Source organism: Buceros rhinoceros, unplaced genomic scaffold (assembly GCF_000710305.1).
Source record: "Buceros rhinoceros silvestris isolate BGI_N320 unplaced genomic scaffold, ASM71030v1 scaffold1728, whole genome shotgun sequence".
NCBI lineage: Eukaryota > Metazoa > Chordata > Aves > Bucerotiformes > Bucerotidae > Buceros > Buceros rhinoceros.
Window position 1 is genome coordinate 7,211 of NW_010427247.1, and position 26,019 is coordinate 33,229.

General features: G+C 42.9%; 1 protein-coding gene across 1 annotated transcript in view; it reads left to right on the plus strand.

Moving 5' to 3' along the window:
* Positions 1 to 26,019, plus strand: part of BEND7 (BEN domain containing 7) — a gene marked incomplete at its 5' end in the record, with an annotated part of 43,037 nt that overhangs the window by 3,280 nt on the left and 13,738 nt on the right. Inside the window, 4 exons of the mRNA XM_010141791.1 lie at positions 6,903 to 7,202; positions 12,873 to 12,995; positions 15,981 to 16,246; positions 20,401 to 20,626. Coding sequence (XP_010140093.1) covers positions 6,903 to 7,202; positions 12,873 to 12,995; positions 15,981 to 16,246; positions 20,401 to 20,626 — 915 coding nt within the window. The remainder of the gene's footprint in view (positions 1 to 6,902; positions 7,203 to 12,872; positions 12,996 to 15,980; positions 16,247 to 20,400; positions 20,627 to 26,019) is intronic.

A 26,019-nucleotide genomic window follows, 5' to 3' on the forward strand; every position in this document is an offset into this window, starting at 1 on the left:
TGTGGCTTTGTGTAAATATAGACCGGCGGAAGCTTCAGCACGATTAGAGGAATGTGGTACTGAGCGTGACTGTGATGGTTGTGATAGTGTAAAGTCCAACTGCTTTTTGAATGGAGCTTGGGAAGCTTGCTCACGTGAGGCAGTGTCGGAGTGGAAGGTGTGACTTGTCCTCTGCTCCGGTCCTTTGTTCAGACAGGATGATAAACGAGAGATCATGTCCTTCTAGACGAAGGACGTACTAAACACAGCCTTCATAAAATTTGGGGGCGATCGGGGAATATCGCTGCTGCACTTTGCAGATGAGGACTGGCGTGTCTCTTGTTTTGAAGGGAAGGGCTTAGTTATGTGGTACCAGGAAAAGACTGCTCAACCTGAAAAGGAGGCAGCAGTTTGGAATGAAGTGCCTAAACCTCGAATATGGACAAGATTTGAGACAGACCTGACTTCAGCTTTTACCAGTTATCAACATAAACCTTCTGTCACCAAGGTGCTAGCCCAGACTTGGAAATGCAAGTCCATGAGGGGACCATATACCCATGTCCTGCAGAAAATGCTGGTTAAACCCAGCTCATCTATTAAAAAAAAAATGTATCTTTTGCATATACCACATTGTTTTTTTTCAGTCTTAATATTTTATTATCATCACAAAGAAGCGGAAATATACGACATACCTCCAGACTGAGTGTTTTTACAGTGCTTTCAACTTGAAATTCAGGCTCTCTGTTGGAAAGGTTAATGTAGAAAACTAATTATATTATCCTGGTAATCAAATGTGTGATGAGACATTTGTCTGTGTAATTAACAGTGAAGAACTTTTATAGTTTCATAAAATCGAATGCTACGCGCAGTGTGCTTGGAGCATTTGTTTTGAAGAGGTGTCCAAAACAGGGATGTTTATGACTGATATAAAGTGGAACTGAAATGTACTGTAATGCAGGTGTCTGTGCATTTTACAGCATTTCGCATCGTTGAAATGGAAGGCAGCAGATTAATAACTTCGCTATGTCATGGTAAAAATAAATAATGTGTTCTCGGAGCAGGGGAGCGATGCATAAGTTACTCACTAATTTCAAGAATTTATTCTATCCCAGAAATAATACCCTTTGCAATTTATTCACAGAGAAAAAGTTGACTTAACTCAAGTCTGGGAAGTTACTTGTTATTTTCATAGAATTATATCCCAACTCTGATTGTTGCAATAGAAGCTTCTGTAATTAAGACTACATAAAAGTGTGCTTTATGTGTCCATTCTCTGATGATCTAACTTGGCAAAGCATTTCCCTTTGGGGCTGAAGCATGATCTTGACCTGGGATATTTCCAGGAACGGGGGGATGCTGTTACATAGATTATTTTTTTTAATTATATGACCCCATTAATATATGCGTTTATTGAGCAGTTGCTCGCTTGTCCTTTCCTGAGAGATTTTGCTGTTGCAGTGTGGCATGGAAGTGTGTCGCTTACTGTCTCTGCTCCAGCTGGGTGTGTTGAAAGTCTTTCACCGAGCGCTTCGAAAGAGTTATTTTGTGATGGTGGTAGCTGGGTCATCTGGACTAATCCAGCTTCCAGAGAAACAACCCCCCAGATCCTGAAAGGTCTCTGGGTCTGATTCTGGTTTTGATTCTGCAAATTGGTTTCCTTACATTACTGTTTGTGAAGCTTATTAACTTTGTGTCTCATCGTAGACATGGGTGTCAGTCAACCCGTGTACTTCCATCCCTGGTTTGGGAGTCGAGGGTCTAATCTGAGGGCCACCTAGTTTTCCTATAGATATCATAGCACTTTGTGTGGTGACATGAAGATAGGTAAATACTTTTGAATGATATCTTTGAGCACTGCTAAGATGCCTCAATGAAGGCAGCTTGAATGTCCCTGTATGTTAACATGGGGTAGTCAGAGTCCCCAGCTCATAACTCATGTGGCTTGCGTGACCCTCTGGCGCTGTTTGACCACTGCTCTCCCTGCTAACTTGGGCTTTAGGTTTTTAATTTGCAAAGCATGTTGTTGCCTGTGTTACTTGTTTGATAGAGGTTCTTATATGCCAGCAAAGACTGGGGATTACGTACTTGAGAAATGTGTGCTTACCCCATCGATTCAGCTACACAGATTCAAATTATCCACAGAGCAGTCCCAACAACTTCCCATGTGATTCAGGAAACCTTTGATCTGATAAGGAATCTTGCACGTGGCTCCTCTGTTCTCCCCGTGCTGACCTTCACAACTCTCTATTTCAGGACCACTTGCGGTACAAGATGACAGCGGCAAAAATATCTTGAGGGTTGAAAGTTACGGTGTGATGTGGGTATAATTTTTGCTGCGAAGGGATGCCTAGCTCCCTTCTCGCACATCTGCCTTTGAAGGAAATACTTGAATAACTTTCAGAAAGGTGTTTTGGTGAATTCAGCCTGGCCGTGCAGCAGAGACGCATGCCCTACGTGCACGTGCCTCCCGATTCCTTGGGCTGCTCTGAATTAGCCTTAAAAATCATCAAACGCGGCAGCCGAGTTTCGCTGGCCCTCTTCCAGGAAGGGCAGGATTCAAATGATGTCTAATAAACGGTGTTTAATGTTTGGAGATGTAACCCCTTGCAATTATTTATTATTTTTTATTGAGCTTTCAACCCATATGCATCCACTTCCACTTTTTCTCACCTCCGAAGCCTTGTTTCCTTACAAACCCGGCTCGTGCTGTCAGCTCACGCGTGCTCGTCTGGCTGCCTGTCGCTGCCGTTCCTACCCTCCCAATAGCTTCTGAACTCATCCACCAATTTCAGTCTCATTTGTCACCGAGGTGGAAATCCGTGAGATGTGGGGTACCTTCAGCAGGCAGCGCGCTGGAGGAAAAAGCCCTGTTTGTAAAGCTAAGAAAGGAACTGTTTCTGTAGGAGTCTCAGCTGCCAAAATGCAACATAAAATTAGATGTTAATTTGCAGAAAATCAAATTGTGTTTAAAAAGTCAACTACTTATGATTATTTCTCAAAACATGAGAAACACGGATGTTAAAACAAACAAATTAATTGCAAAATATTGGGCCAAGAGAACGTTATGTTTGGTTTTTTATCTAAGTCAAAGGAAGAAAACATCAAATATAGACAATGGTCCAACCTCTGTTCACTCATTTATACACTTTAAAACACATGCATCAGGTACAGATGTGGTTACCACTTCTCTTATACTGGAATGAAATTAGTATTTTAGCATGTGGGTATGGTTGCACGTCATTGTAGAATCCTTTGCAGCACTGTGACAATTTGACAAATTATTTGGGAGAAGTATAATAATAGCAGTGTGCTATATTTATATTAAGTTTATAAGCTTAATAGTGAAAAGATGGTCAGGCACATAGGGGCAAAGAATGGAATTAATGAATTATCAGTAATATTTTGTTAACCAAATTCATTAACAGGTCTGTTGCTTTAGACAGGTGCACATCCACAATAGCACGTGGAGGCTGCTTCATCCTAGGACAGTTCTAGTTTATATTTGTGCATTTGTAATTTTTAACACTTCTACGACTTTCAAGGTTTGGAGGTTTTTATGCTGTGCACGCTTAAAGGAAAGAGATTGAAATGAATTTTGGGGAAATAACTTTTTACGACTACTTGGTGTAGTATTTATGAAAGGGCTTTGGTTTGGGTTTGTTTGTTTTATAAGGTTGCTGTCAGGCCGTGTGGAAAAAATAGGTTGTCTATAAGGGGCTATCATAGGAACAACTATAATAGGAATTTTAAAAAATTGTTATGACTGTTGTAGTCTTTACACATAATTTCCTAAACAGGACTATAATTTGCCATGCTTACCTATTTGAGTAGTATTTTGAGAGTATTCTAGTGTTGTGCAAGTAACTCGATTGGTTTCAGGTAAAGCCAGAGGGATTGTTTGGGGAGTCCCCATGACAAATCCCATAGCCTGCCGATCGCAGGCACCCCCATTCCTCAGGAGTGGTGGGGACCCCTGGTTCATGTACAGGGGTACAGGGAGAGGCTGAAATATGCACCGCTCCTCTCAGGCCTCGACATTTATCTCAGGAGGCTTTTCGCAGATAGGTAATGCAGCTTTTCCTGTAATAAAATATTTTGTTTCGGTGCTTGATTATCCCATTCAGCATTTAAAAAGAGTGGCTGGCTCTTCCGCGGGACGTAACTTGGGCTGTTTGGCTTTCTCTGTGCCCCATCTTCTTTTCATTTTTTTCATTTTTTAATTACATGGTGGTTATCTGTGAAAATCATCGGCAGTGGAATAGCTGATAACAAAATGCTATCATTGAGCTCTAGAGCTAATAGCCAAATGAGATAACCAGGGAGCAGGAAGTTAAATCTGTGGCTGGTCTTGTGCCTGCCAGCCGGTTCAGGTGGTGTAACATCAGTTGCTCTCCGCTCAGGTCGGGAAGGATGCTGCTGCTGCTGGCCAGGTACAAATTAAAAGCTGTAAAAAGTCATAATCGGGAGAGGGGGGAATGTGAACTTGCACTGAAGACTAAGTCAAGCTTATAGCCTGTATGTTTCTAATGCCCTTCTTTATAAAACAAAACTCATGTTTTAAAAAACAAAACTCCAAAACCAACAAACAAAAATCAACTAAAAAAACCCAGGCAGAAAAATCCCTAAAGCCAAACCAAACCCCAACAAACAAGTTCACAAAGGGGGAATCTCCCGGTTCAAGGAGGAAGCTACCTAAAAAGAACAACAGGCTTACAGAGGGTGGAGGTTCAGGGTTTGTTGTACCAAAAAGGTAGGGCTTTTTCTGTTTGGAGGTGAGCATGCTGATGTCACTGCATAGGAAGGCTTCTCTGTGGAGGAACATGTTGCAGAATCAAGGCTGAATAAGCTCAATTAACATTAATATTTTATGTAATTGGGTAAGGGAAATTTAATCTGTCCAACAACGTGTCACCTGACCGGCCATGTAGCGCGTAGTCACTATACCCGAGAGGAGGAGGTGGGTGGGAAGCTTTTTTGGTGCTCAGATACATGTTACTGTTGAATACAAATCTGAGTTGCCGACATAAAACGCTGAGAGGCCGGTGTACAGTGGTTAGAGATTGCGTCACACTCTGGTGTGGTGGGAGCGTTTGGAGCTTGGGTATGGGCAGAGACAGCCGCGTGCAGGACAGAGGCAGTCCTCGGTGTACTGGTCTGAGTATCTCGGTAACTGGTGTGCCACTTCGTGGTCTCTCAGGGTTGGGAACTGCCGGCAGCCAACCCCTGTTGGGTTTGGGCCAAAAAGTGTCATTTTAAAGGAATTGGTGCTGTGATTTGTTAATTAAGTCATTCCCACGCAGTGAATCTGTAGTTAAATGAACAAAACAAATACAAGGCAGAACTTCATTGCAAGGGGTTCTCCTCACTGCTTTAGCTAGAGGAAACGGTGCTAGAGTATCGCTGCAGAGGGTTGACAAGTATTTTTCTGAGTTTAGACTAGAAGGTTTCTTGCAAACCACCCACTCTCGTCACTGGATCGAGTGGGCTGGAGCCAGCTGGTGTCATCGCAGGGAACCGGTGCGCCAGGTCAAGCGGGAGATGCTCCGATTCAGCAGAGGCTGGAGCGGATCTTACAGCTTGGCTGCCCTTCTGCTTCTGCGCCTCCTAGAGCGAAAACTCCCTCTTTGGGTACTGCGTGTCCCTGGGTACCCTGAGCTCGCAGTGTGTCCCAGCCACACTGAGCTTGGCCCGTGTTGGCGAGGGGGTCGCTGCTCTCTTAGCTGTCTGGTTTAGCGTGTGCCTAAGTTTAAGCAACTGAATCATGCTGTTGAGTTGACAGAATGGTCCACGTGCCTGCCATTAGCATCCCCTCAAACACCTTGTTGAACCAGCGATGATGCTCCTTGGGTTTCTCTTTGGAAGTTTCCTTTGCGCTATCATGCAAAGGAAAAAAAAAACTTGCCAAAACCAGGTTTATTTGGGGAGTGTAAATTGAAAAGAGGATACCAAGTTAACTGTGTTAAGGATACCGTAAAGGAAGGTTGATTCATCAGTTTTTTTGATTTTTATTCCTTTGCTTAGAATGTTTGATTTTTCTATTACCAGTAAAAAAACCAGAAGCTTCTTATTTGAGAAGGGGCTATGAACACTTCCTTATTACTAGTAAAATGTAATGTATGCTTTAACGAGCAAAATAGCTATTATCTGCCCAAAACACATATATTCATTGGGCAATCAGCAGTTCCATACGTAAAATTAATAGCTAAGTGGTGCCAGGAATATTAAAATATGTAATTGTTATTATTTAAATGCCCTGGATTTATTTGGAGCAGTCACATTTTTCTTTTCGTTTTTTTCATTATTTTCATTTTGTTTTCATAATCTACATTTTTAAGACACCCAGCAGTTAGGCTATATATGGTTACACACATATTAGCTGCTTTTTAATTTATTCCTGTATAATCCAGTATTACTACATTCTGTGGACTAAGGAGCTGATCCTGTTCATTAAAATCAATAGACGCAGTGTTGCTTGGTGTGTGGTTCAGTTTTTCTTTGCAGGGTCTGTCTTTCAGCATGCAGCAAACTGATACATACAAGGTCTGATCCTTTAGGCTTTACTTGGGGAAAATACCCACTGATGTCAGTGCCTAAATAGGATCAGTCTCTTAAAAGGGTAGTTTATTTGAAACTGCCATAGCTGTTGTCATTTCCTTCTGGAGAAAAATAATCTTACTCGTTAAAGCCTTAAAATGGAATCAAGAAAGCCAAGTTCAGGTCTTTCAGCCATGAGAGATGTCAACCGTCGCTGTGTTAAAGCGTAGACTGGTACATACCAAGGACCGCTGAACCATCGCTTTTCTTTCTCGTCTTTATTTATTTATATTTGTGCTCCAACTCTTATTGGCATCTAAAATCACTAATCTCTACCCATTACTGGTTTTGCTAATTTACAGTGATAACTGTGGCTCTGTTTTCATTAGGAGATGAAAGCCGGGAAATTAAAAAACAAATTACAGGGATGAGAAGATTACTGAATGACAGCACTGGAAGAATCTATCAACGAGTTGGCAAAGAAGGAGAAAAACTGAAGGAGGAGCCCCAAGATTTAGACCTAGCCTGGGCCCAGCGCCTGAATCCTCCTGCAGAGTCCCAGGCGAGCCTTCATCCTACACAGAGCGGTGCATGGAATGAATTATCACCCCAAGCTAGCCATTTTTCAGGGCAATATGGAACTCGATCCAAAACGTTCCAAAATCAAACGCGAACCGTGGCATCCAATGGTATGATCTGCATTAGATATAGAGAATAATATATTTTTCCTCTCCTTGTACTGTACTAAATTTCTGCCTTTGTTGTGATGATTTATAGCACCGCTGCACTGAAAGCAGTTAAAAGCTCTGAGTCTACAAAATGAGCACATAGTTATCACTTTGAAAAGGTGTGAAAGTGGGCATGGTGCATTCTGCTGCCATCTGTCTTAGCTTTTGAAATGGGTTCCTGGTGATGGGACAGAATTACTCAATGCTGTTGCAGGCTTAATTTCTATACAGGACTTACTAAAACAGCTTTTGCCATTGTTATTATATTCATAGCTAATTAAATGTCAACCTCTACCACTCCTCTTTGTGATGAGTAATGTAGCGCTGTTGTGACACCACTTGCAGAGCAGGATTCTACTGACTTCTCGTGAGGGGATGGTGTCAGCCTTATAACTGGCCACTGAAATTCAGGTGCAGAATCCCATGACAGCATTAGGCTTTTATTCTGATGGGATCATTGGAGAAAAGAGATGATGGAGTTTGCACATGAACAGCGTGTACGTGGTCCATCCTGTACTGGCAGAGAATTCTGCCCTGAAGTAGATGGCAGTGTGCCCTTAAAATGCATTTCTCTGCTTGTTTTAAGTCCCGGAGAACAGAGGTTTTACTGCCAGATTCCTAAAGATCTTCTGTAACAATCTAAATTAAATTCAGAAAGTTTTCCTCCTCATGTTTAACCCTAAATTTGGGGGATTGGGGGTGTATTAAAGGGGTACCTCAGTTTTAAATTTTGGCAAACAAAAAATTGTGAGATTGCATCTGAAAACGTCATCAACTTCCAGTTGATTCGGAAGGTATTCATACTTCCCAGTAGGAGCATCTGCTGTGTATCCTTCTCTAAAGACATGCAAGCTCTCATTGCTTGTTAAAAAGAAAAATACTATTATTATTCTCAGCATCATCTATTAGAAAGTAACGTCTTTGCACTAAAAGATATAAAGCCCTAGGTTTCACCAGACCGGCTGTTTCTCTGTAGACAATGATTCACACAGAGGTACCGGTTGGCCCGGAGAAAGATGTGGCAGTAAGTCATGCTAGTCTTATTTATTTTATAATAACAAAAAAATAGCTGTCATTTTTTGAAGAGTGCAGATCCAGAGGAGAGTGGAAAACACTTGGTGGAATTTAGCATCCAAGTCTAAAACTGTGCTCTCAAATTCCCACCATAACAACCTGCTAAATGTGGAAGGTCCCAGAATCCATCACACGTCTCCCTCTTTGCCCTGAGAGTCCCTGGGCACCAGCAGGGACAGTTCTCTGCATGCACTGAAGTGTCCAAACCTGCAGAGATTAGATGCCTCGTTTCTGCATCCAGAAAGTAGGTGGAGCAGCACCTCTACCCCTCAGGGGCTGATTCAGCATGTAAGCAAAAACGTGTTGACAGGATTTGGCCCCATGTGCAAGAAAATGTCAGCGCTTTAATTTTTTGTACGAGGAGGATGATCTCTCACGGGTCAGAATGATCTGTGAGACAGTAGAAGGGCTGGGTTGAGTGACCTCGTGGGCTGGACAGGAGGAATGACCAGGCCACCAGCTCTTGGGGAAGTGCCCCAGGAGGCACCTTCCACCCCTACCGCTGCAGCTCTCCTGCCGCAGAAAGGAATGCGGTCTTTTTGGTTATTATGTAAGGATGGGTGTGGGCCCTTTCTGCTGGCCACCTGCGATGAGACAATCTGCGTGACTCTTTGGTTAGAGGTGACTGTCCCCAGTGGGGTGTTGCGAACCTGCTGGACAGTTCTGTTGCTTTGGCTCTGAAGCCTGGCCTCTAGGAAGGGAGAACTTCTGATGCATTTCTGGGCAAGCAAGCTCTGAAGCTGCTCGTCACCCAGCACACAGCTCTCCTGGGCAGCCGTTGTAACATGCCCGATTCCCCCATCCCTTGCTCTGTGAGCCTCAGCATCTAACCCCAGATTTTAGATGTTATTCTGGGGATGGACAGAGTTCTTAGCAGCTGGGTGTAGAAATGCTGAACGACACCTCAGGGGAGGTACTACTCCTTGGTATCTCCCATGGTGTTTAAACTCAGCAGAGCAAAACTGTTCAGGGGGCACGTAAGCTTATTACCTGGGGTGTCAGGTCTAGGCTATCACTGGGGACATGTCCTGGCATCTGTAGCGGGCAGTCTGAGTCCAGAAGCTGTGTCTGTCCTTTGTGGATAGATACCTTACAGCGAGCCACGATCTGTGTCATAGACTGTCTGGATTACTCGGCTTTGTATGTAACAGGCATGCTCAGTTTATCTGACTAGTGTATTCGCCTGGTAAAGGTGGTTCAGGGAGAGGGTGGAATGGATGTTTAATTGGTTCTGGTATAGAAAGTGATTGTGAAACCAACCGTATTAGCAAAAATAGTCAAAGAGAGAAAAGGAGGAATGGGTGGAGCCTGGGCATTGCTGCAGCAGAGGGAAGAGTAGGAACACGCTTGAAAAGCAAAGTGATTTATTCCAAACCACATCTAAAGCAGCCGTTCCACAAGTCAGGATATTAGGTGCAGCTGAGTTGCTTTTTGGTTATGTGAAGGTAACTTCCAATGCATTGCACTTGGATGCTTTTCAAATACAAGCTTGTGGTAGCAATGTTACACCAGGTAAGCTTATTCTCAGCAGACCCAGCTCCAAGAACCACTGTGCTGGGCTACTCGCTGCTCACGCGAGGGAAGGAACTAACGTATTTGTGTCATCTCCTTCTCCATCATAGAAGCTGGTATCAAATTTGCCTGCTGGCTGGCTTCCACAGGAGAGGAAGATGGCTCTTTAAAGACTCCTTCATAAAAATAAAAAGTCTGTTCTCCTTTTAAAATTAAAAATTGATTTATAACAAGTTGAAAAGAGATGCTTTTGTCCTCTAAAAATGATAAAGATAGTGCTTGGAACAATGACTGAGAACACTCTACAAGATGTTTCTTACAAACACAGTAACTGATCAGAGGAGGGAGGATAGAAAGAAAATAAAAAACCTTCATGAATATGTATGAAGTCAGTAGAACCCTGCTTTGATTTGAAATATTGGTGGTCTCTTTTCCCATTTCCAGTACCTGTGGTAGATTTACATGGGTAATTTCTATCAGTGCTAATGGGGATTATAATGTAAATCCCCCATGCCTCAGTGGGAAAGCAGACCCTTTGGGTTTCCATCAGGAGCCTGCGTGCCCCCGTGCTGTCATTAGCAACGTCTTATATTGCGACGGGAAAGATGTACAGGGTTGGCTGGTACAATTTGTCTAAGTTTTCACATGCGGTTCACCACGATGTAGAGTCTTTCTTAAGACAGGAGGAGAAGCCAACAGCCCTGTCTCCCACTATAGTCCTTCACATATTTCCAGAAGCCCGCTACATTATTTGATTCTTGTCGAGAGGGAGAGAGAGGACGGGAGGAGCTTCTTAGTCTAAAGCAACTGAGAAAGCACTAGAGGAAAGATGTTCTTACTATGTATCTATCTGCTGTTGGTAAAGCTCTCCTGATTGCCGGGGTACCTGCTTGTCTTCCTGAAAGGTACCGAGTTATGCTGATGCTGTTAAATTAGAAGTAGTCTTGAACTGCATGTACTCAAAAGTCCACCTTTAACAGACAGGTAAAGGGTGTTGGTGGAGCTGAGTTGAGGGCTTCTGAGTCATCTGCTGCAAAGCTGAAGATAACATTAGTTTTATTCACTCTGCACCTGTAACAATGGGCTAAAGACTTTATGGACCATTGAAAAGATAAAATCCTATCCATGCCCCAAGGAACTTTCAGTGAATAGACGGCGTACAAAGGCAAGGTGAGACCAAACTAGGCAGAGTCCTGCTCAGTCAGCAACCTCTTTCTGTTTTAATGTGAGACTCTCAACCTGTTTTTCAGATTGCTTTTTACTTTTAAAGAGTTGTTTTATTTACAGCTGAAACCTTGGGGAGATGCAGCCGGTGGAACTCTCAGACTCATATTTGGTAGATTTGCAGAGACTCCTAAACTACTGCATTTATCTTAATACGCTATTCACCATTTTTGTCTGTGGATATATTTTAAAATATAAAAATTTGTAGTTGCAGTAGTGTGGACAATCTAAATATCTGAGGAAAGGAGGAGAGCAACACCTGGAAGATGTTCACAGTCTTAAAGCGATGCATCAGTTTAACTTCACAAGTAGCTCACTGTGGGGAGAACGACCACCAGTTTGTTCAAGTCTGATAGATGTTGCTCCAGAGCTGAAGGACTGAATGGAAGGAGGTAGAGAACAAGTGCCTGTGAAGGGAGATTTGAGGGTGGAAGGATTGGCACAACGAGGAGAGGAGGGAGAGTGATTTAGCAGTGGCCAGTTTCTCAGCCATTTCAAACGAGGATTGAAGTCAGGGGATCTGTGTGGGACTGACATCAGGGAGCTCTGATGAAAGAACATAAACCAAACCTAAAAAGTTATTAATAAACTGGTTTGGCTTCAGAGGAAAGCAAAAGTAATAATGAAAAGTGGGAGGATTTATGAGCGAAGATTAAATGAGTTGCTTATGTTCACTTTCGCTAGGTAATGATTAAAGGGCACCTGATAACTGTCAGGCTGCGGAGGAAAAAGAGAAATACGCTCTCTGAAGTCCACCACATGTGACACCAAGGAAGATGATTTTTATTAGTTCCATCTGTACCTATCTTCATAAAATGGTCATCCCTCTTCTTTATGCTTTGATGAGCAGTAAAATAGCCATCACTTTAACTGACTGTTTTGAAACGAAGGGGGGTGCATCCCATCTAGCCTCAGTTTCAGGCAGGTACTGGGAGGTGTGTTGTCGAATGTTGACACTTTTATTTGCAGAGGTTAAACTAGGGATCCAGCTATTTTAAAGTGCAGGATACAACTATTCAGGCAAAGCTTGAAATCTCTCTGGTTACAGCTCGTCCTGATTCAGGACCTACAATGCAAAACTTCTGGAAGGCAAAGCAGTAATAAAAGCACTGCGAAGGGCTAGAACTAGAAGTATGTAAATACAGTTAAATACTAGTAAGAATCACTAGAAAAGAAAAATCTGTTGAACTACTATATTAATTTTCAAAGGGAAACTAGGGAAAGCCGATCTTGTAGGTCACAGTGCTGGAAAACGTACCACAGAAACCAGTCCCAGCCTAGCAAACAGCAGAGCAGCTGTGAAAGCTTTCTTTGCTGGTGGGTCTTTTCCATCCTGTTTGTTGGTTTAGTTTAGAAATTCATAGGCCTCCATTTAATGTACAGTATAAACCTTTATTACGCAGACTGTCTTCATTCTTTGTAAGACTGTTGCAGGAGATGGGTTTTTTTGTGTGTGAGTGATAAAGTGAGTATGTTTTTAATGAGGTTTGGTGCTATTGTTATTCCAGATGAACAAGCCTGACAATAGAGAGCCCTGCTGTGAGGAGTGCATTGTGTTCACACTCTGAGCAGTCTTCTCCAGCCCACGTAACATTGCTTCCCTTACTGTATATAATTGCATGTACTAATAATTGGATAAAAACTAGTGGCCCCTTCTTCTTAAAAGGGACCGTGTTGAAAATTATTTGCTTTCTTGCTCTGCACCTAATTTCATGATTGGGTATTTTGATAATAGTTTCAAATGCCTGCTGGTAATTGTTGTTTGAGTGGGTTTTTGTGGCTTACATTTTTTCTCCCCAATTGCATTCCCCTCTCTTTCAGGAGAAATCCCAATGGTGAATTCATCAATTGGACCAAACTGCTGTACGTGTAATTGTCAGTCAACCCTACAGGCTATTCTTCAGGAGCTCAAGACCATGCGGAAACTGATGCAGATTCAAGCAGGTATGATGACCAGTCCTATGCTTGTGTATCCATGACAGGCATCACAGAATCCAGAATCATCTGGTTGGAAGAGACCTTTAAGATCATCGAGTCCAACCGTTCACCCTGCACTGCCAGGGTCCCTAAACCATGTCCTTCCACACCGCATCTGCATGTCTTTTAGACACTCCCAGGGATGGGGCCTCCACCACTGCCCTGGGCAGCCTGTTCCAATGCTTCACAACCCTCTCTGTAAAGAAATTTTTCCTGATATCTGACCTAGATCTCCCCTGGCACAACTTGAGGCCATTTCCTCTCGTCCTATCGCTTGTCACATGGGAGAAGAGACCAACCCCCACCTTACTACAATCTCCTTTCAGGTAGTTGTAGAGAGTGACAAGGTCTCCCCTCAAGCTAAACACCCCCAGGTCCCTCTGCCGCTCCTTGCAGGACTTGTGCTCTAGACCCTTCACCAGCTTCGTTGCCCTTCTCTGGACACGCTCCAGCACCTCAATGTCCTTCCTGAAGTGAGGGGCCCAAAACTGGTCACAGTATTCAAGGTGTGGCCTCACCAGTGCTGAATCGTTTTGGTTGGAAGTGACCTTTAAGACTAGATGATCTTGGGAGCTCCCTTCCAACCCAGACTATTCTATGATTCTGTGATCTTCTTGTGAGGAGGAATGATCTGTAAGACAGAAATCTGTGTGGAGACTCAGGAAAACCTGCGCTGTTTCCTGCTCTCTTGACACATCGTTCAAAGTCAAATTTTCACAGACTTCTTGGAAATGGAATTTTTACTTCTCAGATCTTTACCTGTAACGTGGGATATTATCTTGCAGGAATATTTTAAGGCTTAATTTTTTTTTTTTAAATCTAATGCAATTAGGTGCTCTAGTAATGGGAGCTGATTGGATAATCAGAATGCCATAACCACCCTGCTTTTTTTCATGATGTCTTTATTCAGAGGTGCAAATTACTACTTTACTTGTTACCTACTTACCAGTTCACCAATCATAGGTGTGAAAAAAAAAAAATTGGAAGGCCACTTAAAGTTATTGTATAACACTTCATTCAGAGATCTTTAAAGTTACAGCTCAGTGGTAGCCTCAGCTGAGCCAGCTGATGCATGTTGTGGCCTCCACCCTTCTTCCGGCTGGTTTACCAGTTCTTTCTACTGACTAAACCAGCAAAAACCTGTTCATTGGGGAAAACTATTCAATCTAATTTTCTGCTAGGTTAGGAGCTGAAACAGAGCAGTGCAGAGCCAGAGGAGTGCTAGAGCTAGCAAGACAGCGAGACCATGGCAGCCAGAGGTTAGGCAGGTCATTATAGGCTACTGTGAAGCTGCAGCCTCCGTGCTTCCCAGAAACTGGTGTAAATACTAATGAGGAGTTGGAGATGTTGGAGATTTTGTTGGTTGAGTTGCCCATGCAGTGTGAGTGATGGGGAGTGGAGGTTCTTCTCTTAGGGCTGCTGGATATGACCTCTCTAAGAAAAGGGAGTGTTGAGTAATTAACTGAAATATGGGTGGGGTGGGGGACTGACTAAACTCCTTGTCTCCACAGCGTATAATGCTTGAGTGAGCAACAGGAAGGATCAGGCAGGTTTTGTAATATCAGCTGATAGACAGAAAAATGCTTTTCTAGAAGTCATCAATTTATGAAGAAGCACGTGAAGGCCCAGCTTCACAGTCTGCTGTGACAGGGAATTCTGTTTCACTGAGTTCATTGAAATTATGTGCTTGATTAAAAATGGCTTGTAGGTGAGAGGTACAGGACTGGGGTTGTGCCAAAAGAGCTGGCTCCTCAACAGCAGGAACATTTCTTATGTGTTCCGTGTCTACAGTGTAAGTACCTTGTTAATTAGTGAATCCCTTGTTTCACTGGGAATGGTTTGTATTTTGTGGTAGGTGTGAAATGATGGGTTTGCAGAGAGAAAAATTCTTTGGTCTTTTTGTTGCTAAAAGAAAAAAAACCCTAAAATGCAAACATGGAAGTGAAAGTGTAATAACTTATTTTAGTATTCAAATACTCTTCTGTCTAAATGATGAACTACAAATTACAGTCTTGTAAATCCTTGCCAGAAATTAAAAACCCCAGAAATCTGTTAATAAACAGTATTCTGAGGTTTGGTTTTTTTCCCCTCAAGCTTTGTAGACGAGGAGTATTTGTAGTTCACTCATAGCTTGAATGAGTTTGATTTGCATGTGTAGCACTTCTGGCTTTTTTTGTTTTGACCTTGGCCTTACTGATTCATCCGGATATATAACTGTATCTGCAAAGCATTCTGCTGGAGGACTCACTCACATTGATACAGGTTCAGGATCGGTGCCTTAATTTATCCAAAAGATTGTGGATACTGGAAAATGCAAAGTACGGATAAATACAAAATACAGTCTCTTGGATTGCAGAGGTAACAGGTGAACTCTCAGTTCCTGCATATGAGCAAAACAAACTGATGCGACTTTGGCTTGCTTTTTTTCCCAGAAATTAAACTATCGGATAGTGTTTTCACTCATTCTTGACATAATGGTACTTGAAATGTTCTTGCTGAGCTAATTAGCTTGGTGCCTATATTCATAAAAATAACTGTAATTGCATTAGGACTTGTATTATCTTACTTTATCAGGAAAAGATGCTCAAAGACAGTGACATTCTGAGTCATTCAGGAGGATACACAAATTAATCATTGCTTAAGTCCTTTGTGTCACCAACCATCCAGTGGTCACTAGGAAAAAGAACCACGTATTCCTGATTTTCTTAAAGCGCTATTCATCAGCGCGTCTTGGAAAACCTCACAGAGCTCAGTGTCATTATCCCCATTGTACGGATCGGAAAATTATGCGAAGGTGATAAAACACAGCTGTTTTGCATGCAGAAACAGCCCTGAAAACCGAACCACTTATCTGGAAGATAAGTTCGGTGTGTCAGTACTGTGATGGCGCGTCTGTGCGGTTATCCATGTGCTTTTGTCTATAAATGTAATTCATTGCTTTCTTTCATGCAGTTGGGACTCAGAACAGACAGCAGCCCCCTGTTCCTCTGATTTGTACGCAAAAGTCAACGATATCAAGAAAGAGGAATAAAAAGAAAAAACTGCCCCTCAAAACTGTTGAACCAATTACCATGAATAAGAAGCCCAGCTCTGCAGAGAATGAAAAGAAGCTATCAACACACTCAGAACGATCAAGTCTGCTAGCAGTTGAACCCCCTCTAAAACCAGAAACCCCTGTTTCGGGATTTGGAATTATCCTTGAATCGGCTTCATCAGATGTAAGTTAAGATTTTAATATGTGGGGTCACGGGATTTTAAAGCATTAACTCATTCAGGAGAGTCAGTACTCAAGTCAGGTTGACCTGTGTTCCTGCTTTTTGCTGGAATAAACAGGCAAATCTTGGGTAGGGTTGAATGGAGCCAGGAGGATCAGACATGGAGAGTGCCGATTGCAAAGTCTTGGGGTCTGGTTTTTTTCAACCAAGTGCTGATTACAAAGTTTGGGATCTGTTTTTTTTTTTCCCAGCTTTCATAAGCATGTAGTTCTCCCTGGGTTCAAGGCTGCCTGTTGTTTGAGCTTGTGGTGGAAACTTGTTCTTCATCTCTGCTGTTGCCAAGAGCCACCATGAGATGAGGAGCTGGGAAAACTGCTGAGTGTATAAACTATTCACAACCCTGTCACTTGGCTGATGAGCGCACGTAGCCCACATGTGTGCCCTTACCCTGCCGAGGTGTGTTTATGCGCTGCGTTTTGTGCCTGCCTGGTCCCACTGGCATCAGGGGACTCTCCACCTCTATAAAGTTCATACCTCAGTTTTGGCTGAATTGGGTCATTTGGTCTTCATCGCTGTGGTTGCTGGATGAAGGCCTTGGTGCTGTTGTGGATGTCAGTGTGACTAAAGGGGCCAAAATCTGCCACTCTTAAAATAGATGCTTTTCACTCGTAAAATGGCACTAAGCATATCTTCTTGATTGATGTAACATGTACGCGTGGATAGAAATTTCGTGTATCTCGTGGCTGATTGGCTTTGTTTAATGACCAGATAGATGTCATCTGAACCAGTTCACTGATGAGTAAACTGATCATTAATTTCTCTAATATGTTTTTAATTTTGAGCAGGCAGTTTCCAATTTCCTAAGTACTATGAGCTAGAAAAACATAATTAAATTCGGTATCAATAAGGATAAATGAAAACAATGCAGCAGATAATATTCTACCTTTCTGGAAGTGGGAACTAATAATAAAAAAGTGCAGTCATGATAATTCAGTTATATAGATGCAAGCCACACCACTAATTAAATTGCAGTCTCATGCCACAGAGTCGGTGCAGTGATACGGAGTAGCTAGTTTGATGCTTTTTCAGAGGTTTTGCTTTTGTAGTATTGTGCTTAATAATGTTTGAGGGAATGGTTTGGGGAGGGACTGGGAATTCATCTCCAGTACTCAATTTGTGCTTATAATTTTTCTTTGCTTGTGGCACTCTTTTCAGCTTGAAACACGGTTTTCAAAACCGTTTTGTACTTCCAGTGGAATTTAATTTGGCTTTATGAATGTGTTCCATCACCGGACACAATTCTTCGTAGGTGCCAATTTGACCTGAGAAAAAAAAAAAGGGAAAACGTAAATCAGATCTTCATCTGCCCTGCCATGCTTTGGCCCCCGCTTGCCACAGTAGTTGTTTGACTAAATTTACGGAGCCAGAACCCCAAGACAAACAAATTGATTTTGTTTTGTCTTTGGAAAGAAAACGGTTGAGTTCTGAAAACAGATATATGTAATGACAACAATGAAATGTGACCTTAAACATTTTGAGAAGGCTGGAGTCACTTCTTTCAGAGTGAATGGTGGTATTTCCTTCTTCTGTTTATTCAGAAACACCTCCAGTATGCTCATGACCGAGTGCCTGAAAAAAATGACACATTTTACACAGCACCGTGAATAAATGTTCCCTTGAGAATATCGCAGGGGCCGTCTGTGGTGTGTGCTGTGTCATACGCCATGACCGCTGTCCCTCTTGTTTTGCCAACGCTTATCGAACCTTAAGAAAAATCTCAGCGTGAAGTGTTTAAAATGGGGGCCACTGAAGCCAGTGCAGTTAGTTCAGGTTTGCCGAGATGAAATCCTGCTACTGAGGGAGCTGGAAAAAGTCTTTGTGAGCCCAGTTCTTGAACTGGCCCATGAATCAGAGAACCTGCTTTTTAAATGTAATGATCTGTTACTCCTAGTTAAACTTTCTTGTGCTTGTTTTACCGTTAGAATATTTCATTTATCACCTAATCATTTTTAGTCTACGTAGTACAACCTACTAAAACGTCTAGGATTAAATCTAATTCACTGCCTGTTAATTTTAGCACAGCAAAAGCCTTTTGGCTTCAGGCCTTTTTTATTTATTGTACATGAACACTTTACCCACCAGTTCCTTATGCCGTGATCATTATCTGCTAACAAATGCTTTTCCTTTTGAGAAATGGCATTCAAAGTGATCATAAAGTTCAATTAGCTACTGATTGTCTTTGGTTGAGGAACAGCTGACTGCTGAAGGGAAGTAAGAATAGGGCAGTGTTTTGCCTTCAAATTATTTCGCTAATACACATATCGATTCCTCTATTAAAAACAGAATAGTCAAAACTAAAAGAATATTGACCAGGCTGGTGCACTGGTAAGGACTGAAATGTATTTTACAGCTGTGTTAGTGAAGGAGATCTGTCTGCCCTGGGCATCTTGTATCATCGAGGTCATCTTAGATTGCTATCGTAAGACCCAAGTAACAAAATAGGACAGGATACCTTCATCTCCATGGCAACGACATTCTGGTTTTTGATGAACATGAAGCAGAATTTTTCCCAAGTTGTAAACTTGGCCCACGGTGATTTACTCTTGCGAATCTTTTCTGTCGCCAGAAAGTTTAGAACTAGCATATTAAAAACCCACCTACATCAGAAGATTGTCAAATGTCAAATAGAGTAACTCTGGCTGTTTTGCTGGATCCAGCATTTTGAAAGTTCTCAAGGTAAAAAAACGACTTTTCGTCTTGAACAAGCTGAGAAACTTCTGTGCTTTTTAGGTATTTTTTTATTACTGTCTGCATATTGTAAGATTCTTCATCCTGGCTTCCCAAAGCATTGTAATCTTCAGTTTTATCGCACATCACACGTGCATATGCAATGATAGTAAAAGCTTTGAAAATACTCTGCTTGCTGTAACTCTCTTGATAGTGATTTTTAAAAATCCGTGGGAAGAGTTACGCAGCCAAACCCTTCTGAGATTGCCAGCCCTTTCTTCCGTCTAGACTCGAGACGTTTGCAGGTGATTTGATGGAAGGTTGTGTTTGCTCTTGCTCTGTAAACAGCTCTGAAAATGCACCATTGCTGGTGGATGTATTTTCATTTAAGGGAAAAAAAAAAGCAAGTTATTAGGAGCAAGGCTATAATGTTAGCTTATTTTCCTGCATCATGATCACTGATTTTATTTCCCCTTGCCAACTTCCAGATACTGTCTTAAAAATTTTAGCTTATTCTTGATGTATCTTCATTCTAGATATAACTACTCCAAACAGACATCTTGTGTAAGCACTGTGTGGTAGTCACGGAAGAAAATACTGCAAATATTGCTCATGCAATTTCTGATATGTACAGACAGGGGCAGCAAAAAGACTCTTAGCAAGGGGACTTCCTTGAAGGCTTTTGTCTGCTTTGGCCCACAATGCACTTGAGATGAGACTCTTGTGAAATACAGGATGACTTTGTTTCCTCTTCTTCCCCGCCATCTCACTTCCTAGCAATTGCGTAAATCTCTGTGATTTACCACTGAGGCTTTTGGTCCACATCATCCTCTTCTAAGGATGCATTTTGGGCATATGAGAAGGAGGGAGAAGTGGGTGATAAAGAAGTGCTGGTTCCAAGGGCCATCTCAAGCTTATCATCTGCTTCTACTCATCGTCTACATCTACTCATACGGGCTGTATCTGTGCTGGAAGCCTTCATGGGAAACCACGTGGAACGGTCTGGTAGCTCTGCATCTGTGCCGCTTGGAAGCGCCCAGCTGCCCCACAGCACGCTTGTTCACATCACTGGGCAGTGAAACAGGTCCATCACATGGTTGGATAAATGTCCAAAAAGCATCGCATAGGAGTATTGCTCTGGAGCCATCCTCTGGTTTGTCATTATTATCTCATAGTGAAGTTTCTTTTTGTCAGCTGTACACCTAGAAATAATGTCAGTAATTGTTAAGCTGTTACAGGGGCTAGGCTTGGGTACGATTGTTTGATTTGCCTGATGGGGTTTGATTCCAGTGAAGTAGGCTGCTGTGGTGCCGAATAGTTGGGAAAAGATTCGTGGTTTAAGTGGTTGTGAAGTCTCACCAGATGATGACTGAAGTCAAATCGTGTCTTTGAATGCTCGTTTAATTAAAACATTTGTGTTCTTTTGGTAGCCAGAAGTGCAACTTGCAGAAGGCTTTGACGTCTTCATGCCGAAATCACAGCTGGACTCTATCTTATCAAACTATACTCGCTCAGGAAGTCTGCTCTTCAGGAAGCTGGTCTGTGCATTTTTTGATGACAAGACTTTGGCTAACTCTTTACCAAACGGCAAAAGGAAAAGAGGGCTCAATGACAACCGGAAAGGACTAGACCAAAATATTGTGGGTGCAATAAAAGGTATGTTTTGTGCTTTCTTTCCTATGTGTAATTAGAACATAGTCTCAGCTAAGGAGAGCATCGGGGGATTAGACTTTCTGACGTGTATTAGGTCTATTAAAATATGCAGTCTTATTTTTATTCCCTTTCATTCATTTGTTAAAAATAGCTTCTACGGGGACAGCTTGTGTTAATTTTAAGCGAATGATCCCAGTTTCTGAAGTCAGGCTCTAAGGTTAGAAACTCAATGTTCATATAAGATAATTTTTTTTCCCAGATACCAGAGATGCAAAGCAATCTTGAAAATGTAATAACAAAATACCCGATCCTCTTCAATCAAAATTCTGAGGCTTGCACTGCATCTGACTGTGCCTGCTATGTCAATAGTTCAGTAGCTGGTGTCTGGACTGGGGAGAGGTGAAGGAAGATCGTACTGGGACTGAGATGGGTTTGATGCTCGTAAGAACGGTGGGGTCCATCTCTTGTGAGAGCAGATTTCTTAGTCGGTGCGAGCATCCTGTGCTGGGTGGTTTTTCTTAGCCATCACTGCTTTCTGACTTCCAGAAGAACGTGTACCTCCAAACTCTGTGATCACGACACAGAAAAAGCCAGTATTGGGCCAGAGATTCTGAACTGGATTCTGTAATTTTGAAATCCGATATACTAGGGAAAATACCCAAGTTACCAAAAGACAGGCTGTGTTGTAAAATAGAGTTTGTTTTAGAGGCTGTGACCCATCCCAAGGTACAGATTGCTAACCTAGGAGATGTAAGGTAAAGAAAAGAGCTTCTTTAAGTCCATTGGCAGCAAAAGGAGACATGGGAACCTTTTGCAGCCACCTCTGTGTCCACTTTTGGCCCCTGTCCCCGAGCAAGACAGACATTGACTTACCGGCTTGAGTCCAGTGGAGAGCCACCAAGACTTATGGTGCTGAGGCAGGTAAGTGGAGAAGTATGTATGTGAGATGACATATGAGAAGAGGCTGAGGGAACTGGAGAGAAGGTGATTCAGGAGAAACCTTATTGCTGTCCACAACTACCTAATGGGATGGTGTAGAGAAGATGGAGCCAGACTCTCTCAGAGGCACAGGAGACATCAGGCACATAGAAAATTTCAGCATGGTAGAAGAAGACACTTTTCCAACATAAGAGTGGTTGAACGGTGGAATAGAGGCTCAGAGGGGCTGCGGGATCTCCATCCCTGGAAGTACTCAAAACTTGACTGGTCACAGTCCAGAGCATCCTGATCTAGCTGGCCATGCTTTGAGCCGCAGGCTGGACATGGAGACCTGCAGAGGGCCCTTTCAACCTGTGCAGTTCTGTGATAAAGTGTGTGCTGTGGCTGTGTCATAGTCCTAATACAGAGTTGCCGGCAGACTTTCTTACAGTTATGCTTATACTTAGGTTTAGGTCACAAAAACTGTTTTATACGTTCCTTCCTTGAGCTCAGTCATCTGCAAAAAAATCCAAATTCACTCTATCTGTAAGTCATTCTTCCTTAAAAGTTTTGATAAATAAGTTAAATGAAAGAAAAAGTTGAAAATGCATTTAAAAAAAAAAAGCACTAATTTGAGCAGCAGTGTGATAAAAGAAATGTTTTTCAGTAGATGCAGCAGCACTGTTGAAGCAGCAGTCATCACCCACTGCAGCGAGCAGTGTTTCTCAGTAGCTAAACTTGTGTTACTGGAGCAAACTCTGAGGCTTGGTTTAACCTCTTCCCTTGAGCTTGGGGGAAGAAAGTAGTTCCAACAGATGAATTTCATCTGTGATGGTACTACTAGGTACCACTGTTACCACAGTGATCTTTACTGGCATTTTCAGCATTGCCCAAGTGCTGGTGCCTGATCCCTCCTCAGGGAGCCCATCCCTAAGAGCTGTGATGGAGTAGGATGCCAGGGGCTGACTTCCTGTGGGTCTTTGCTCATCCTGGCTCCAACAGCACCCTTCTTCGCCCCAAAGAGCTGGGCTATTGGACACTGTGGTTTCTTTTATTCCAAGAGATAACTGAGCCAGTATGAAGTCTCCTCCAGAACAAGATCACGTTGTTTGCATTATTATTGTTAGGACATTCCTGTACCACGTGCCCAGATATCCTTCAGTGGTACTTTAAGTCCTTTTCCGTTACAGAGATACAAAAGTGGAGAAAAGGCTACATTCATGTCAAAAATGAGCAGAGAACTTAAAGGAGGGACTGTTTGCTTGAAAATTGTTCTTCCTGTCTGAAAACATTTTAACTGCCGTCCTTCCAAGGAAAGCAGCGCTTCTGCAACAGGATGATTAGCCAGGGAGATATTCTCTCTTTTGGCTTTGGGTGTTCGGTGACACTTGTTGAATCAGTTGCAGCGTTTCTCCAGGGCAATCAGTTTCCCTTCTGAGTCACATCAATCTTTCGCTCAGAACTGGAGGAAAAAAGATGAAAAAAAAAAAGTGGTTATTTTACTTTTTATGTCATTGTCTAGAAATCCAGCCAGTGAAGAAGTCAGTGAGCTGTGTTCAGATGTGTGATGAGTGCCTCAGGGATCTATACTGGGACCGGTAATATTTAATACCTTCGTCAATGAAATAGGCAGTGGGATTGGCCACATCCTCAGCAAGTTTGCAGATGACACCGAGCTGAGTGATGCAGCTGACTTGCTGGAGGGAAGGGATGTCATCCAGAGAGACCTTGGCAGGCTGAAGGAGTGGGCCTCTGTGAACCTCCTGAAGTTTAACTAGGCCAAGTGCAAGGTCCTTCAGCTGGGTCAGGGCAATCCCCAGTATCACGACAGACTGGCGAATGAATGGATTGAGAGCAGCCCTGTGGAGAAGGACTTGGGGATACTGGTGGATGAAAAATTAGATACGAGCTGGGAATGTGAGCTTGCAGCCCAGAAAGCCAACCATATCCTGGGCTGCACGAGAAGCGTGGCCAGCAGTCAAGGGAGGTGATTCTGCCCCTCTGCTCCGCTCTGGTGAGACCCCACCTGCAGCGCTGGGTCCAGCTCTGGAGTCCTCAGCACAGCAGAGACATGGACCTGTTGGAGCAGTGTGGAAACTTGTTGTGATTTTTGGCACTTGACCTCTGCCGTCAAGGTCCATTTAGACACTTATTCTAATATAGAAGATGCAAAATGGTACTTTATTATGTAATGAACAGAGTTATATAGTGTCCCACTAAGCCTCTTCCATTGTGGGTGGTTACTGCATTCCTGTAACGTAAGCACGTAATCTTCCGACCGCCCACACTGCTACCCAGTGTTCTGCAACAGAGCAGGGCCAGAGGAGGCCACAAAAATGATGTGAGGGTGGAACCCCTCTGCTGTGAGGACAGGGGAGAGAGTTGGGGCTGTTCAGCCTGGAGCAGAGAAGGCTCTGGGGAGACCTTAGTGCCGCCTTTCAGTGTGTAAAGGGGGCTTGTAAGAAAGGTGGAGAGACACATTTTACCAAAGCCTGTAGTGATAGGACAAGGGGCAGCAGTTTTAAACTGAAAGAGGATAGGTTTAGATTGGACATTAGGAAATTTTTTCTTTTTTTTTTTTTTTTTACAGTGAGCGGGGTGATGATGTGCTTTAACTTAATCAGGTTGTCTTCTTCCCGGATTTCTCCTTTTAATACCTATGACTGTATAAAAATTAACAGGATGAAAATCTCTTGGATGTTGCATGGCAGTGGATACCCCATCACTGGCAGTGTTCAAGGCCAGGTTGGATGGGGCTTTGAGCAACCCGATTTAGTGCAAGATGCCCCTGCCCATGGCAGGGAGGTTGGAGTAGATGGTGCTTTAAAGTCCCTTTCAGCTCAAACCAGTCTGTGATGGTAGGATAGAGGGGTTGTTAGCACCATACAGCTCAGGTGGACTAGAAAGGGGAGGTCACACTTCCTTTTGCATTCCCATTCCTTTTTGCCCACATTTGTCTTTTCCTAACCACGCATTGAGCAATCAAAGCTATTCGGACTTTTATTCGAGAGAAGAACAATCAAGTTAGAGAAGCGAGTTACCGTACTGGCTCTCCAAGGCTGCCAGACCCTGTGCAGGATTCCTGTGCAGGCAGCAGCAGGCAGGAGCGGTAATTCCCACAGCAGACACCTGCGGTGGGTGGCCTGGGTACAGCCTAGTGTCACAGATTGTCCCCAGGCCCTGTTCACAAGCAGGAGCTGCAGCTGGGTGTTCAACGTGAGTAGGAGTCTTACGTCACTGATCAGGTTTCCGCTGTGTCAGGTACCATAAGGATTCAGAAGGGAAAGATTATTTCTGCCTTCAGAGAGACCATGATTGTTGCCGGTCGGACACGGGCAGTGTGTGGGGCTGTGTCAGCTTACCTGGGAAGCCTGAAGAGTTGGGCTGGCGTCCTTGCTGAGCACACTACAGAGGAGAGTATTGCTAATGCTTTTCAGGCCACGGATTTGTGAAGCTGTTAACGTGGAAAGGGTTTGGAGGGTGTGATTACTTTTGGACCCCTTACGCTTACCATCCAGAGTTGTTTCAAAAGCGTGTGTATAGAAATACTGAAATTGGCTCTTTTTGTTGCATGCTTCCCCAGCCCATTTGTGCGACATTTATTTCAAAGATTACAAATTCCTTGAGCTGGGACCAGTTTTCTCTCTTTGTTTGCCAGTCATAATTGGACACTGGGCTCTGAGACCTCTGACCAAGGCTGCAGTACCGATACTAACAATAATAGTATTTTTTCTCTTTCTGCTCTTGTTTGTTGTTTGCACACCTCTCGGTTGAATGATGAAAATCAATTGCATCAGTTTCACTCCATTTAGAATTTTTTATTTTTGGTGTAACGTTGCCAGACGTGCAGTAAATATAGAGTTAAAGATAATGTTGACCCCCCTGTGTACCATTTTTACAAACTATAAAATTGGACCTGTAGGATATTTCCTTTCCTAGATAACGGCTTTCAGGTTTTTTAGTAGCTTTGTAAATATTCTATTCCGTCTGGTTTGGCAGTATGAGAACCATAGAGGTTTCTGCAGTGGTAGGACTTCTGTGTTTCATCAGTTTGCCTGCAGCCATAGGAACTGTCCAAGAGACCACCAGATGACCAGATCTTCAGCTCTACTTGTGCTACATGGAAGGCAGCGTTTATAAGGGCCGGCCGCAACTGGAGACTCAGTTCAAAGTGCACTGTCATTTTTCTGTGATGTTTGCATGTGAAATTCATGAATGGAAGACATCAGTTGAAGACCATTTCTCTGGGATAAGCTTTTTAAAGTAGTAACTATGGCATTACTGTGACATTTATGCATAAAATTATTTCTGAATGATAAACTTGTGAAACGCTGAGTTGGGTTCTGCTCTCACAATCCTGTATTTGGCCATTTAAATGTTTTTTGATAAGTGGATAGTTTCATCTATTTTGTTTATAATCCTCTCCACTCTTCTTCATTCTGGTGGCACATTTCATAAAGACGGTATCTCTTTATTTC